This window comes from Gymnodraco acuticeps, unplaced genomic scaffold (genome assembly GCF_902827175.1).
Source record: "Gymnodraco acuticeps unplaced genomic scaffold, fGymAcu1.1, whole genome shotgun sequence".
Taxonomy (NCBI): Eukaryota; Metazoa; Chordata; class Actinopteri; order Perciformes; family Bathydraconidae; genus Gymnodraco; species Gymnodraco acuticeps.
In genome coordinates, this window is record NW_022990693.1 from 1,886,222 (window position 1) to 1,899,258 (window position 13,037).

Below are 13,037 nucleotides of genomic sequence, written 5' to 3' on the forward strand. Positions count from 1 at the left end.
ATCACAGCGCAAGAATGACCTGCCTTCCGTTTCAACCATACTCCTTCCGTTTCCACTATACTTTCTCTCTCACATACATACATTCTTCTCTCACATACATATATTGTCTTCACACATACATACATTCTTCACTTGCATACATATATTGTCTTCACACATACATACATTCTTCACTTGCATACATATATTGTCTTCACACATACATACATTCTTCTCTTGCATACATATATTCTCTTCAGACATGCATATTATAAAATATATGTATGTAAAAGGAGAATGTATGTATGTAAGAGTGAAAATATATGTATGTAAAAGGAGAATGTATGTATGTAAGAGTGAAAATATATGTATGTAAAAGGAGAATGTATATGCGTGAGAGGACCAGTATGAATTATGGCCTATACGGCCCCTCATATTTGAGTCAAAAGGCGCGTTCACACCGCAGTACTTTTCCACTTTAGTTCCGATATAGTTGTGTTGCGTTCACACCAAAAAAATCCGGAACAAAAATGTGTGGAGAACCTTTTTACCCCCTTTTCCGTCCCTGCTAGAGAGCAGGGACTTCGTGGGAGAAAAAGGTTCCTATTTCTGATTGGCTGGGCGGATTGCAACCACGCCCCGTAAAACTCCCAAAAAGTGTTGTGAAGCCGCCATTTTATTATCCTCGCATTAGCATTAGAATTAGCCCAGCGCACAAACGCAGAGAGACTAACTTATGGCAACACAAAAGAAAACATGGGAGCGGTGGAGATGAGGAGGTGTCAGCGTTCTGGCGATTTACTCGGAAGGCTTCAGTAGAAGCTGCTGGGAGTCCCAGCAGCTTCTACTGAAGCCAGTTCCCAACTCCGGGGACTTCCGGCCGGGGTCTTTGGGCGGCAGTATACGCTGTGAAGTTGTTTGCGGCCTGCCAGTAAACCCAAAGCAGAAGAAGAAGAAGTGACGTCAGCGGCTTCATTTGCCTAATCCTCCCTCAGGGACTTATTCCGGTGTGAACGCAATCTGTACTTAGTTCATGAGAACTAAAGAGTTCTCATGAACTAAGTTCTGATGAACCTTTGTGGGAAAAGTACTGCAGTGTGAAAGCGCCTAAGGACATTTTAGGTACAGGTATGAGTAGGGATGGGTATCGTTTGAAATTTATCGATTCCGATTTCGATTCCGGTTCTGCTTATCGATTCCGGTTCTTATCGATTCCTCGTTTCGATTCCAAAATTGTAAAATAAAGAGGTCAAACGTTTAGATAACAAAAATATATTTATTCTTAAAAGCTTTAACTGAAATTGTTACTAAAAAATATACATGCAATACAAATGTATTGCACAATAGCTGTGCTTTATTTTAGCTGAGCTATGCCTGTGGCAAGCTATTAACAGGCATTACACTGTGCCTTTTCTTTTTCTTTTTTAGTGTAGTGGAGCCTCACTTCAGAGTGTTTACCGCGACCTATCTTTGGTGTTATGAAGTGACTGAGCTCGTGAAATGTCTACGGGAGGGCGGGGGAGCATCGCTGCGGGGCAACTGTGGACCTCTGTCGCCTGTCAGCGCAATTTATATGATGCCGTTTTAAAAAAATGAAGGGCGGTGCCGGCCGTCAGCGTACGGAGCCGGCCGTCAACGGCCCGCTGACGACCGGCCGTTCTGTGATTCTCCAGGTCCGCCCTGTATTCCACCGGGTCACCGCAGCACCGCGGTGCAGACGGACCCGCTGGAATACAGGGTCTACCGCGTTTAGGAACCGTTAAGCAGAACCGAAATTGCGTATTTTGTATGGGTACCCGGTACCCGGCATTTTCTTATCGGTTCTCATCTGGAACCGAGTTTCGGTTCCAACCCTAGGTATGAGTCACATTTAAAAATTATAGTGTGAATTCAGTTGACAGCTATTTCCTTTTCTTAAAAGCTCTCTGTGAAAACTTTCTTGGATATTACCCAAGAATGTTACTAGCTGTGTTACTTTTGCTTCCATGAAATGCCAAATAGGGCTATAGAGGAAATGCAGCCATCCAAGACGAAGAAAACAACGCCAGAACTTTCATCCTTAATTCTTTCATTGCAAATAAAACAAACTGACTACTGAGACTGACAATTGCCAAGACAACATGAAACAGGTCAGCATTTGGTTAGATGAAGTGAAGTCTTGCTCACTGAGTCCTATTTATAGAGGCTTGTGTAAGCCAACAGTGGGGCTTACTGGCTGAAAACACCTGGCATGTGTTATACTAGACAACGGACTAAATAGAGAAGATATAGTCAAATGTTTCAGACAGAAACAATAAGTAACACCGAACCAACACTCTGGGGTGTTATATCATAAATATTTAACCATACTGAATATTTAGGATTCAGACAAAGCCTCACTTATCCAATCATTCAGCCAGCACTAGTCTATTTTTACAGTCACAAAATGATAGAATACCAAGAAGTAATCCCCCTGACATAACAAAAAAAGAAGGGAAACAAGCAGTGACATCCCTGTGCACTAACCAATTGTGAGAACGTATTCTGTTAAATGTATGTCCATAGCTGTTTAACACTTAAATATTACTTTTTCAGATGTATCTATCGCAAACATTTGTCTGATCTCTCTATGAACTGACCCCCAAGAAAATAAAATTGTAGGGCACGGGCAAAATGATTAATATTTCAACTAGATTGTTTCCCATAAAGAGTGGTGCAGCAATTAGTCCGTAAAGAATCATAAACGAGTGTTACTTTGTAACAAAGTTTATTTTCTGCAATCTAACCAAATCCCATTCCTTGTGGTCGAGGGATCCCATGTGATAATAACTTCTGTGTCGGCCTACATTAATACTTCATCACTGTACCATTCTTAATACAGTTTAAATCCAACATCAATTTGTTTTTATTTGGCCTGAAAAATGTGATTGTCTGTACATTATTGTTATCATAAGTGTAAATGTAAACTTAAATTAGAGATATTTCAGTGATTTAACGTCCAGCCCTCAAATGGAGACAGCCATACTTCTCAAATGAAACAGTCAGAGATATAATGAATTATATTCAGAGCGGCACAAGAAGACCTTTTATGGTCACTACGTGTCTGGACTTTGAATTAGTCTGAGCAATAACATGGTGACAGCAGCTGGGAGTATGGTTTTTTGAGTGTGGGAGGAGGTAAAGACAATCACTGGACTGAAAATGCAACACACATTGCCCAGCTTCACACTCGCCATGTAATACCTCTGACGAGATCAAATTGACCAATTTATCTGTGTTGTTCAGTGTGTCCTCTTCATTTATTCTCATAAATTACGAACACACACACACACACACACACACACACACACACACACACACACACACACACACACACACACACACACACACACACACACACACACACACACACACACACACACACACACACACACACGAGGGAGACAGGTAAAAGGAAAATAACCGTTTGTCAATCAGTTGCTGACGACACGCGGAACATGCTGATGGATACATTTTTTTAAGATGTGTTTTCATCTGAGCTAAAGCAGAGAATATAGGGTTTGTGGGATTGGTAAAGTGTCATATTTTATTATTAAACAAGTTATGAGCAATAAAACTAATGTGAAAAGTGAATCATGCAGATTTGTTAAATTTCAAAGAAGCTGTAAAGTTTCTCTAAATGGTAAATTAACTGCATTCATATCGTGCTTTTCATTTGTTGTGCGACCACTAAGAGCGCGCACACACATTCATGCAGATGCAGGGGCTGCGATAAAATACAAACTACTCTGGCACGCCATCAAGAAAAGGGGCTGTGATCCAATTGCAATTTGGGTTTCAGTATCTTGCCCAAGGACACTTTGATGCATTGGCTGCAAGGGTCTGGGAACCAATCAGCGACCCTCAGATTGTTTTGACTGATGGACCTTATTTCTCATACTGCCTGTGCTGCAGCACCTTTTTTCACCCTTTGTCTGAAACCAGAGCCCAATCTGGCGTTTCAAGAAGGGGGGGGGGAGTGTGTGGGAGAGAAATTCCCTCTGGAGGAAACACAGGGATTGTAGCCTTTACAGACATGCACAAAAACCTTTATAACACACTACAGGGAAAGGAACACACAAAGAGCATAATAGGGCCTCTTTAAATTGGGTTTTTCAGCAGCTGATTAACCTTTACATAATTCTACCAGAGTTTCCAATATGTTGCTGCCTACTGCTTGGTATGCAACATAAATTAGCATTAGAAGCAAGTAAAGAGGATACTTGATGAATTACACCAAACATCTAAATGATCTTCTTACCTGGCACCTAGATATGTAGCTGAAATTAAAAAAATGGCTATAAAATAAAGTTTTAAAGAGAATTACGACTGTGCTGCCCTTGTGGAGAGAGAAGGGTTAAGCATATATACTGACAAGCAGATGGTCTGTAATTCGATTTCTTTTTTTCTTTTAACGCAGAGCAGCGCAGCTAGATAATATGAATAAATGATTCATAGTCACCAGTGACACCAGCAGATGTTCTTTTGGAAATGAAACAGATTTACATAAGTCAAAGATTCATAAAAGACCACCACTACATGAAGTGGCCATTATAAATCATATTGATGTTTCTCATTTGATGGGTTTAATGCTAGGACTTTTACTGAATAAAACATCTTCAATTTTCTTACCTTGTTTTGTTAGTGCTTCTCTAAGGGCAGGTGTAATCATCTCTCTTCTTTCCGCTTCATCTTCAATCTTCTTCAGTCCATTCACCTTGGATAGCTTCACCATCAGGCCGTCTCCACCCTCCTCTTTGCTCTGCCGCAGACACAAAACTCTGAGTCACTAATTGTTTATGACCAAGATGGGTAAAATGCAGCTCTGGCGTCTGTCACAACTATAGAATCATAGACTATAAAGGTATACGTTTTATGCGGAGGATAAACCAATTGACTGCTCATTCAGAAAACACTAGTAATGTTTCAGTCAACACAACCATGCATAATTTTGAAATGCATTTAACAAGAAAATCATACATTTAAAAAAAAGGCTGCCGTCACAATAGAACTATTAACAAAGCACTTATATACTAATAAAGGGCTGGCTTACCTAAAGCCAGTTGAGTAGCACTTGAAATGTTTTGGCTCTATGAAACCTGATGTACTTATATGATTCTGTTTTCTTCAAGTTTGTATTTTGTTGGTCGAACGCACTTATTGTAAGTCACTTTGGATAAAAGCGTCAGCTAAATGCAATGTAATGTAATGTAATGTAATGTAATGTAATGTAATGTCACAAGAAGTGGCCCAAAACTAATTATTTTTTGCATATTTGACACTGACATCTGTTTTCATTTTCCCTAAATCTCATGGAATGTGGGGAATGTTTTTTTTGCGATGCAACCTCAGTTTGAAACTATCGGAACTAATGCGATTCTGATGTCATAAAATCAATCAATCAAACTTTATTTATATAGAATTTCATACAAAAAGGTAACAAGGTAAAACACCATCCACAAATGCATAGTGCAAACATAAATTAAATTAACACCACTCACTCCCCCTGCCAGTTTTCGTTTTATATATGCATGGTATTCCCCTGTCAGGTGTGGAAAGTTGTCTTGTGGCTCAAAGTACTTTACCAAATAGTTGAAGCTTAATTTATATATTTTTCATCAACATTCAAATTATAATTTTAGGTTGATGACGTCCAGGGGCGGCGGGTGCTGTAGGCTTGGGAAGGCTAAGCCTTCCCAAATATTTGTGTCACTGCATCCTGGTAAAATACAAATATAATGTATAATGTCTGTGTCTTTGACATTAGCGCTGCTAGCCACCTGTGCCCTGTACTACGAAGCCAGTTCAACAGACCCTGGATATGTTTGAGTAACAAACAAACTAACAACAACAAACTAACAAACGAGATCTCGCTAAGCGGTTCTACGACGCTGGTTATCAACTCGGTAAATCCAGCCAGGGTTTCTCTCTCCAGCTGAGAGCGCGTTCACGTGAAAGGGGCGGGGTTAGCTACATTTGACCAATCACAAACAGGGATAAGTGTACTGACAGCGCAGCATCATACTTCATTAATGAAAAGTAAACTAATATTAGACAAATATGAGCTTTAAACATCCATGATGACTTAAACATATAATCCAGGATACAAGCCACAGAGTTGCACCTGCAAGGTGAATACAGAACAACTGGTTAAAAAATAACTAGGCCTACAGAGTGTTTGAAAGCGTATAGTTTTATGATATCACTGCCCCGTCTAAGACACGAGTGGATCTGACTTTAATTACATTTGACTCGAGTGTTTCGTCAACATAATGTGTTGCTTAAAATAATACTTCTGCATACAGTATGTGACACTGTAAGTGTTGCACGGTCAGATACGGCTGGAGAAGCTGACTCAGATAAGGAAATATATGATATATTATGATATGATATGATCAATGATCTGATTGATGATGTAATGATAAGTGCGACACGTCTGCGTCTTCTCTGCATACGGCAGTTTAAACTGTATTTCCTTTATCCTGTAATATGACTTGAGAGATTTAAACTCCGCACACTGAGTTGATCTCTTTTCTATAGACGCCGGAGGCGGGCAGCGTCAGGTAAAAAAAGTTATTTAGCCTTCCCAAACCTGAGCCTCACGCGCCGCCTATGATGACGTCATAAAAATATACTGTCAAACGTTCTATGCTTCCTTCGAATACCCCAAAGAACCTTATGTAAAAAAAAAGATTGACCAACATGATGATTGCCTGTCTGCAAAAAGTTGTTATGGAATTGTGCAGGAATGAGTCCTACAACCTGAAATGAGTTGGTCACCATTGCCAGTTCCCTCCGCCCAAAGTCAACAGTTTTAGAAAGTGACTTTGGTTAAATGCCTATCCTACGAAATAAAATGCATCAGAACTTGTAATGTCGGAAGCATTGATGGGGCTTAAAAACAGCTTTCTAACAAATTACTAAATGAGACTAAACGTCTCACATCGGACCTTAGCCGCCTTTAGCTTAGCGGTTGTGATGCACAGCCATGCAACTGTGATGTAGTTAACTTAGTTCCTATCGTTATCCTTCCAGGTCAACCTCAAAGTCCGCCATAACCGCAACACTCTACGGCCATTTGCTTAGCCAGGGCTCTATGTGCAAACCAAGGTTTTCTTTTCAGTAAACCCTTAAATCACAAAGCTATCTGACTGTGAGGAGATACTCGCAAAATGTGCCAATAATTGTATTGGACTTTCATTTGTAGACTTTTAAATTTGCTTTATATCCAAACCGGGGCTGAATATTCTGAAGCCTGCAATTTAAACTTCATAATGGGGTTCTTCGTTCTTAGCCAGCAGAAATGCCAACCTTTACTTACTGCATCCGTGACAGGCGGGATTCTGACAGCATACGCAATATGTAGCCAACAGTGCTACAATCTGTCCCTCTGGTGTTTCCGTGCAGCCATAGCCATTCATTTGGCCCCAGGCTCTGCTTCCCACTGTTCGGCTTTACCCTCGCTTGAGGGATCTCAGACATTCAGTCATGCCAGGGCCTGTCTGGACTAACAGAACTGGGACATCTCCCAGCACCGGGTTGTGCTCTGAAACCACAACACCACATGGGACTGATACAGACAGACAGTGCCGTGATAACACACTGAGTGAGCAGGTGACAACGGGACAAACAGAGAGACCTTTATTTTGGAGAGGGAGCACAAAAGAGGAAGATAGGGTATAAAAAGAGAAAGACAGAAAAACAAGACCTAAATATGTTTAATACACTGGAGATAGTTGAAGACATGTGTAACCCAAGTCACCCTTGCACCAGGATGCCTTTAAGGCATAAGTTAATACAAACATGTTAGCATATCAGTATTGTAAGATAATACATCTTGTAAAACATATCTGACAATAATCATTATTTTACTATTACATATTGAGTTTGACACAAGGATTTGCTTGGTTTCTTAGTCTTTTCTTAAGGGGTTTCATTTGGATTTATAAATTGTGAATAATAGTAGATTAAAAGTACAGTAATCATAATGAATAAGAACGTTTTTAATTGAGATTTTAAGAATATTATCATATGCTCAAAATGGACTTGTAGTCATTTTTTCTAAGGGACTATTATTACTTTAAGTGAGTGCTCCCTAGCCATGTTATTCAGTTACGTGTAGTGGGAGCTAGATTACCTGTGGAGTGAATGATTTCTTACCGGGTCCTGTCATTTTTTTTTTTTTTAAATGTGGATTTAACTGCTTGTTACACATGTAGAATAATACCGTATATGTTCGTGTTTAGTCCAGATAATGTGTTAATACAACATCAGATAGACACGTGTAGGTTGTGACGAACTACAGATAGACCGCATTTCTGCAGTTACACATGTCGAAAGTAATGTCTGGTGAAATGGCGGTGGTGGTCATCTATTTAATATGTCCCTTAATGAAGTCGACTATGGAATTTGACTGACACCCTACTTAAAGATATATGGCATGCAACAATTAAAGGTGACCTATCATGCTATATTTGAACAATATATTGTAGGGCCATACCTATATAAAGTATATAAATATAGTTTTTTTTTCAAAACACCAAACAGATCCTGCATTTTAGCCATGCCTCATTTCGCTCTATATGCTCTTTCCAGCGCTGTTTTTGCAGGGGGCTGATTCTGTGAGCTGCAGCTAACCACGCCCCCCTGCAGGAGAGGGGAGCGTGCTTTGAGATCAGCTGCTGGGCTGCAGTGGGGAGAAGAGGGGGACAAAAAGAGATCTCCGTCCTCCGTGTTTTATTCTTATAGAAGTAAGAAGAGAAGTAACGGGGCAGAAACCCTCCTTTTTACACAGCGGTCCAGACATAGACATCAAACGGTGACACATATTCAGTTACCAGTTACTTTGGCATTAGGGCAGGGATATCTAGATTAGGGGTCGGGGCCGATATTCCGCATTTGACCGATTATCGGTATCGGCCTTTTTTTTATCAAATTGCCGATAACACTTTGGCTCTGATGCGGCCGTTTCTCTGGCTGCAGTCACCACTCTGTGTACACGAGCAATTTTCCGCCCACAGCGCTATCTGATAGGCTATTACTGAAGATTTCCCTTTTAGTAGTTTGCAAAAACATTAGCTAGCACTAGTGTTTTGCAGTTGCTAGCAGCTTATTGGGATTTTATGCTAGATAGACAGATCTAATAAATTAAGCATATTGTTAGTTAAGCATGTCAGCCTGCAGCCCCACTTCTTGTCTCTCTAACTCATTGCAGATGACTGCACTAAAGAATAGGGCAGAGAGGAAACCAGTTGTAAGATGTTTAAAAGTTAATTAAACATAATATATGCTTAAATGCATTTCAAAGAAGTTGTGTTGGAGTTTGTGTTATTCTACATTTTGACACCAAGATTTTCTGATTTTACTGCAAATGTATATCGGTTCCAAATATCGGTTATCGGTCTCCTTGATTACTAATAATCGGTATCGGTATCGGCCTTGAAAAAGCCATATCGGTCGATCCCCAATCTAGATACTTTCCAAGGTTTGACATAATGAATTGTGCTACTTTTAAAGCAAGCAACGATGTTTTCAAATCTGTAATAAAAAAACTCCTCAAAAACGCTATCTAAGCAGTTCCTGCCGTTGCTACGTTAGTTCAAACAGTAACAACGGACAATTTTTCTTAGCGGATGCATGTCAATTTAAATCAATAAAATCATTTTCTAAATCCATAAAAGCATTTCAATTAATATTGGGAATAACACCTTCATGCCGATCTAGATCCCTCCGCTTCGCGTCGGGCTCCTGATCAGCCTGTCGGTGTTCTTTTCCCCATAATGACCGCGTCGCTGCACATTATCCCTTACATATGATTATATAGAGTCATTATTCATTTGTTTTAAAGCAAGAGGCCCAAACGCTTGCCTCGGGGAGGGAGAAAAAGAGCCACAGCGGAGAATAAACAGAAGGGCAACCATGGCAACCATGCAAGGGAAGTCTTCTTTGCTGCTTTTGTGGCAGACTACAGCGCCACTTACAGGCCTGGCATATGTACTACAGCCGTTGGCCGTGGCCCAACCTCTCATTCCCCTGATAGGTGGAGAATTGACCACTAAATGGAGGACCCCTTTTGTGACGTAGGAAATAATTCAAATCTGGATCAGTCTGTATCAGATCCGTTACAGCCCCTTTTTTTTAGAGATTTGGGTATGGAGGAAAAGAGAGAGGGTTGTATTTTCTGACACTTGGTGACTTCCTTGACACACCGGGGACACATATTCATGTATAAAAGACGTACAAGAGTGCATTTTGTATGATAGGTCCCCTTTAAGCTAAGCCAATCGAGTTTTGAGAATCCAATTAGTTTATAACTATGTCAATACTGTGTTTGAAGCATCAAGACACTTTTTCCCTTTGCACATTGAACTGAGAACATCAAAACCAGCCCAGAAAACTGTGTCGTCACTGGGGTAAATGATCCGATCCACGCTGACTCTACTCCCACTGCATGAAATTGACCACAGTGTGGCAGAAACAGAAACCGAGTATTAGGGGTGTAACGGTTCACGAATATTTCGGTTCGGTACGTACCTCGGTTTTTAGGTCACGGTTCGGTACGTTTTCGGTACAGTAGAAAAAATGATCACAAAACAAAATATGTTTGGGTTTTTTTAAATTATTATTAAACTGTGAATAATGTATTCAGGCCGATTGTCGAACCTCAGATTGAGGAGGAACAATGCGGATTCCGTCCTGGTTGTGGAACGACGGATCAGCTTTTTACTCTCGCAAGGATCCTGGAGGGGGCCTGGGAGTACGCTTATCCGGTCTACATGTGTTTTGTAGACTTGGAGAAGGCATATGACCGAGTTCCCAGGGAGTTACTGTGAGAGGTGCTGCGGGAGTATGGGGTGAGGGGGGTCTCTATACTCAGGGCCATCCAATCTCTGTACTCCCAAAGCGAGAGCTGTGTCCGGGTCCTCTGCAGTAAGTCGGACCCATTTCCGGTGAGGGTTGGCCTCCGCCAGGGCTGCGCTTTGTCACCAATCCTGTTTGTAATATACATGGATCGGATTTCTAGGCGTAGTCATGGGGGAGGGGGTCTGCAGTTCGGTGGACTAAGGATTGCACCACTGCTTTTTGCAGATGATGTGGTTCTAATGGCTTCATCGGTCTGCAACCTTCAGCACTCACTGGATCGGTTCGCAACCGAGTGTGAAGCGGCTGGGATGAGGATCAGCACCTCCAAATCCGAGGCCATGGTTCTCAGCAGGAAACTGATGGACTGTCCACTCCAAGTAGGGAATGAGTCCTTACCCCAAGTGAAGGAGTTCAAGTATCTCGGGGTCTTGTTCTCGAGTGAGGGAACAATGGAGCGTGAGATGGGCCGGAGAATCGGAGCAGCGGGAGCGGTACTGCAGTCGCTTTACCGCACCGTTGTGACGAAAAGGGAGCTGAGCCAGAAGGCAAAGCTCTCTGTCTACCGGGCCATTTTCGTTCCTACCCTCACCTATGGTCATGAAGGATGGGTCATGACCGAAAGAACGAGATCGCTGATACAAGCGGCCGAGATGGGTTTTCTCCGCAGGGTGGCTGGTGTCTCCCTTAGGGATAAGGTGAGAAGTTCGGTCATCAGGGAGGTACTCGGAGTTGAGCCGCTCCTCCTTCGCTTCGAAAGGAGCCAGTTGAGGTGGTTCGGGCACCTAGTTAGGATGCCACCTGGGCGCCTCCCTAGGGAGGTGTTCCAGGCACGTCCAGCTGGAAAGAGACCAAGGGGTAGACCTAGGACCAGGTGGAGGGATTACATATCTTCGCTGGCCTGGGAGCGCCTTGGGATCCCCCAGTCAGAGCTGGTTGATGTCGCCAGGGAAAAGAAAGTTTGGGGCTCTCTGCTGGAACTACTACCCCCGCGACCCGACCACGGATAAGCGGGAGAAGATGGATGGATGGATGGATAATGTATTCACTCAAATAAATACAAAATGTAATAAAATAAACATTAAGGTGCAGCATTTCAATGAACTGAAATAATCTGTATTTGAACTGTACTAGTACCTAAGCAGCCAGTTTGACATTGTGACTTGCTTGTCATTGTATTTTCATGTTTTTTGAAAGAAAAATTAACTTGTCCACATTGCTTGCCGAAAGGGCAGATCTGCTGGCACTAACAATGTCTCCTGCTGTGGAGAACACCCTCTCACTAGGGACAGAGGTAGCAGATACAGCCAGGTAGCGCTTTGCTAACATGGCAACATACGGATATTTGGCATTTGTAATAGCTTCGGCTCGGTCTGAACTTCGGAAAATGTACATGGGAGGTCCAGCAGTAACATAAACATTGTGTTTTATGGCGAGTGATCTGTCTTCATGGCAACAGCATTTGATGACACCCCATAATAGGCTTAGATGTCTTGAGGGCTGCATCATCATCAAACATGTCAAGTTGTGGGCCGTTTGGAGCATACTCACTGGAGTTAGGAGAAAACCGTGTTTCATGGCGAGGGATCTGTCACCATGGCAACGGCATATGATGACACCCCATAATAGGCTTAGATGACTTGAGGTCTATATCGTTATCAAACATATGAAGTTCTGGGCTGAGCATGTTCACTGGAGTTATGAGAAAACCGCGTTTCATGGCGAGCACTGTGTTGCCATGGCAACGGCATTTGACGAAATCTCAAATTAAATCGATCTCTCTTAAGGGCTGGACTGTTAGCACACATGTGAAGTTTGACCAGTTTATGACAATTTTCATAGGAGTTATAGCAATATCGTGTTTAACGGCGAGGGATGTGTTTTCATGGCAACAGCTTTTGAGGAAAACTCACAAGTGGCACATAGACATGTTGAGGTCCAGACCATTAACCATCATCTGAAGTCTGGTGTTGTTTCGACAATTTTCCATGGAGTTACGACAACATCGTGTTTTATGGCGAGGGATCCCTCGCATCGGAAATGGTATATGGTGAGATTTCAGATTTGACATAAGGCGCTTTCACACCGGAGTACTTTTCCCAGTATAGTTCAGAAAATGTGCATTCACACCAAAAAAATCCGGAACTAGAACTTAGTTCATGAGAACCTTTTCACCCCCT

The 13,037-nt window shown here is 41.9% G+C and overlaps 1 protein-coding gene across 1 annotated transcript in view; it reads right to left on the minus strand.

The window, feature by feature from the left end:
- The window catches only part of tyw1 (tRNA-yW synthesizing protein 1 homolog (S. cerevisiae)), a 225,991-nt gene that overhangs the window by 119,251 nt on the left and 93,703 nt on the right, over window positions 1–13,037 (minus strand). Inside the window, 1 exon segment of the mRNA XM_034230575.1 lies at window positions 4,630–4,759. Coding sequence (XP_034086466.1) covers window positions 4,630–4,759 — 130 coding nt within the window.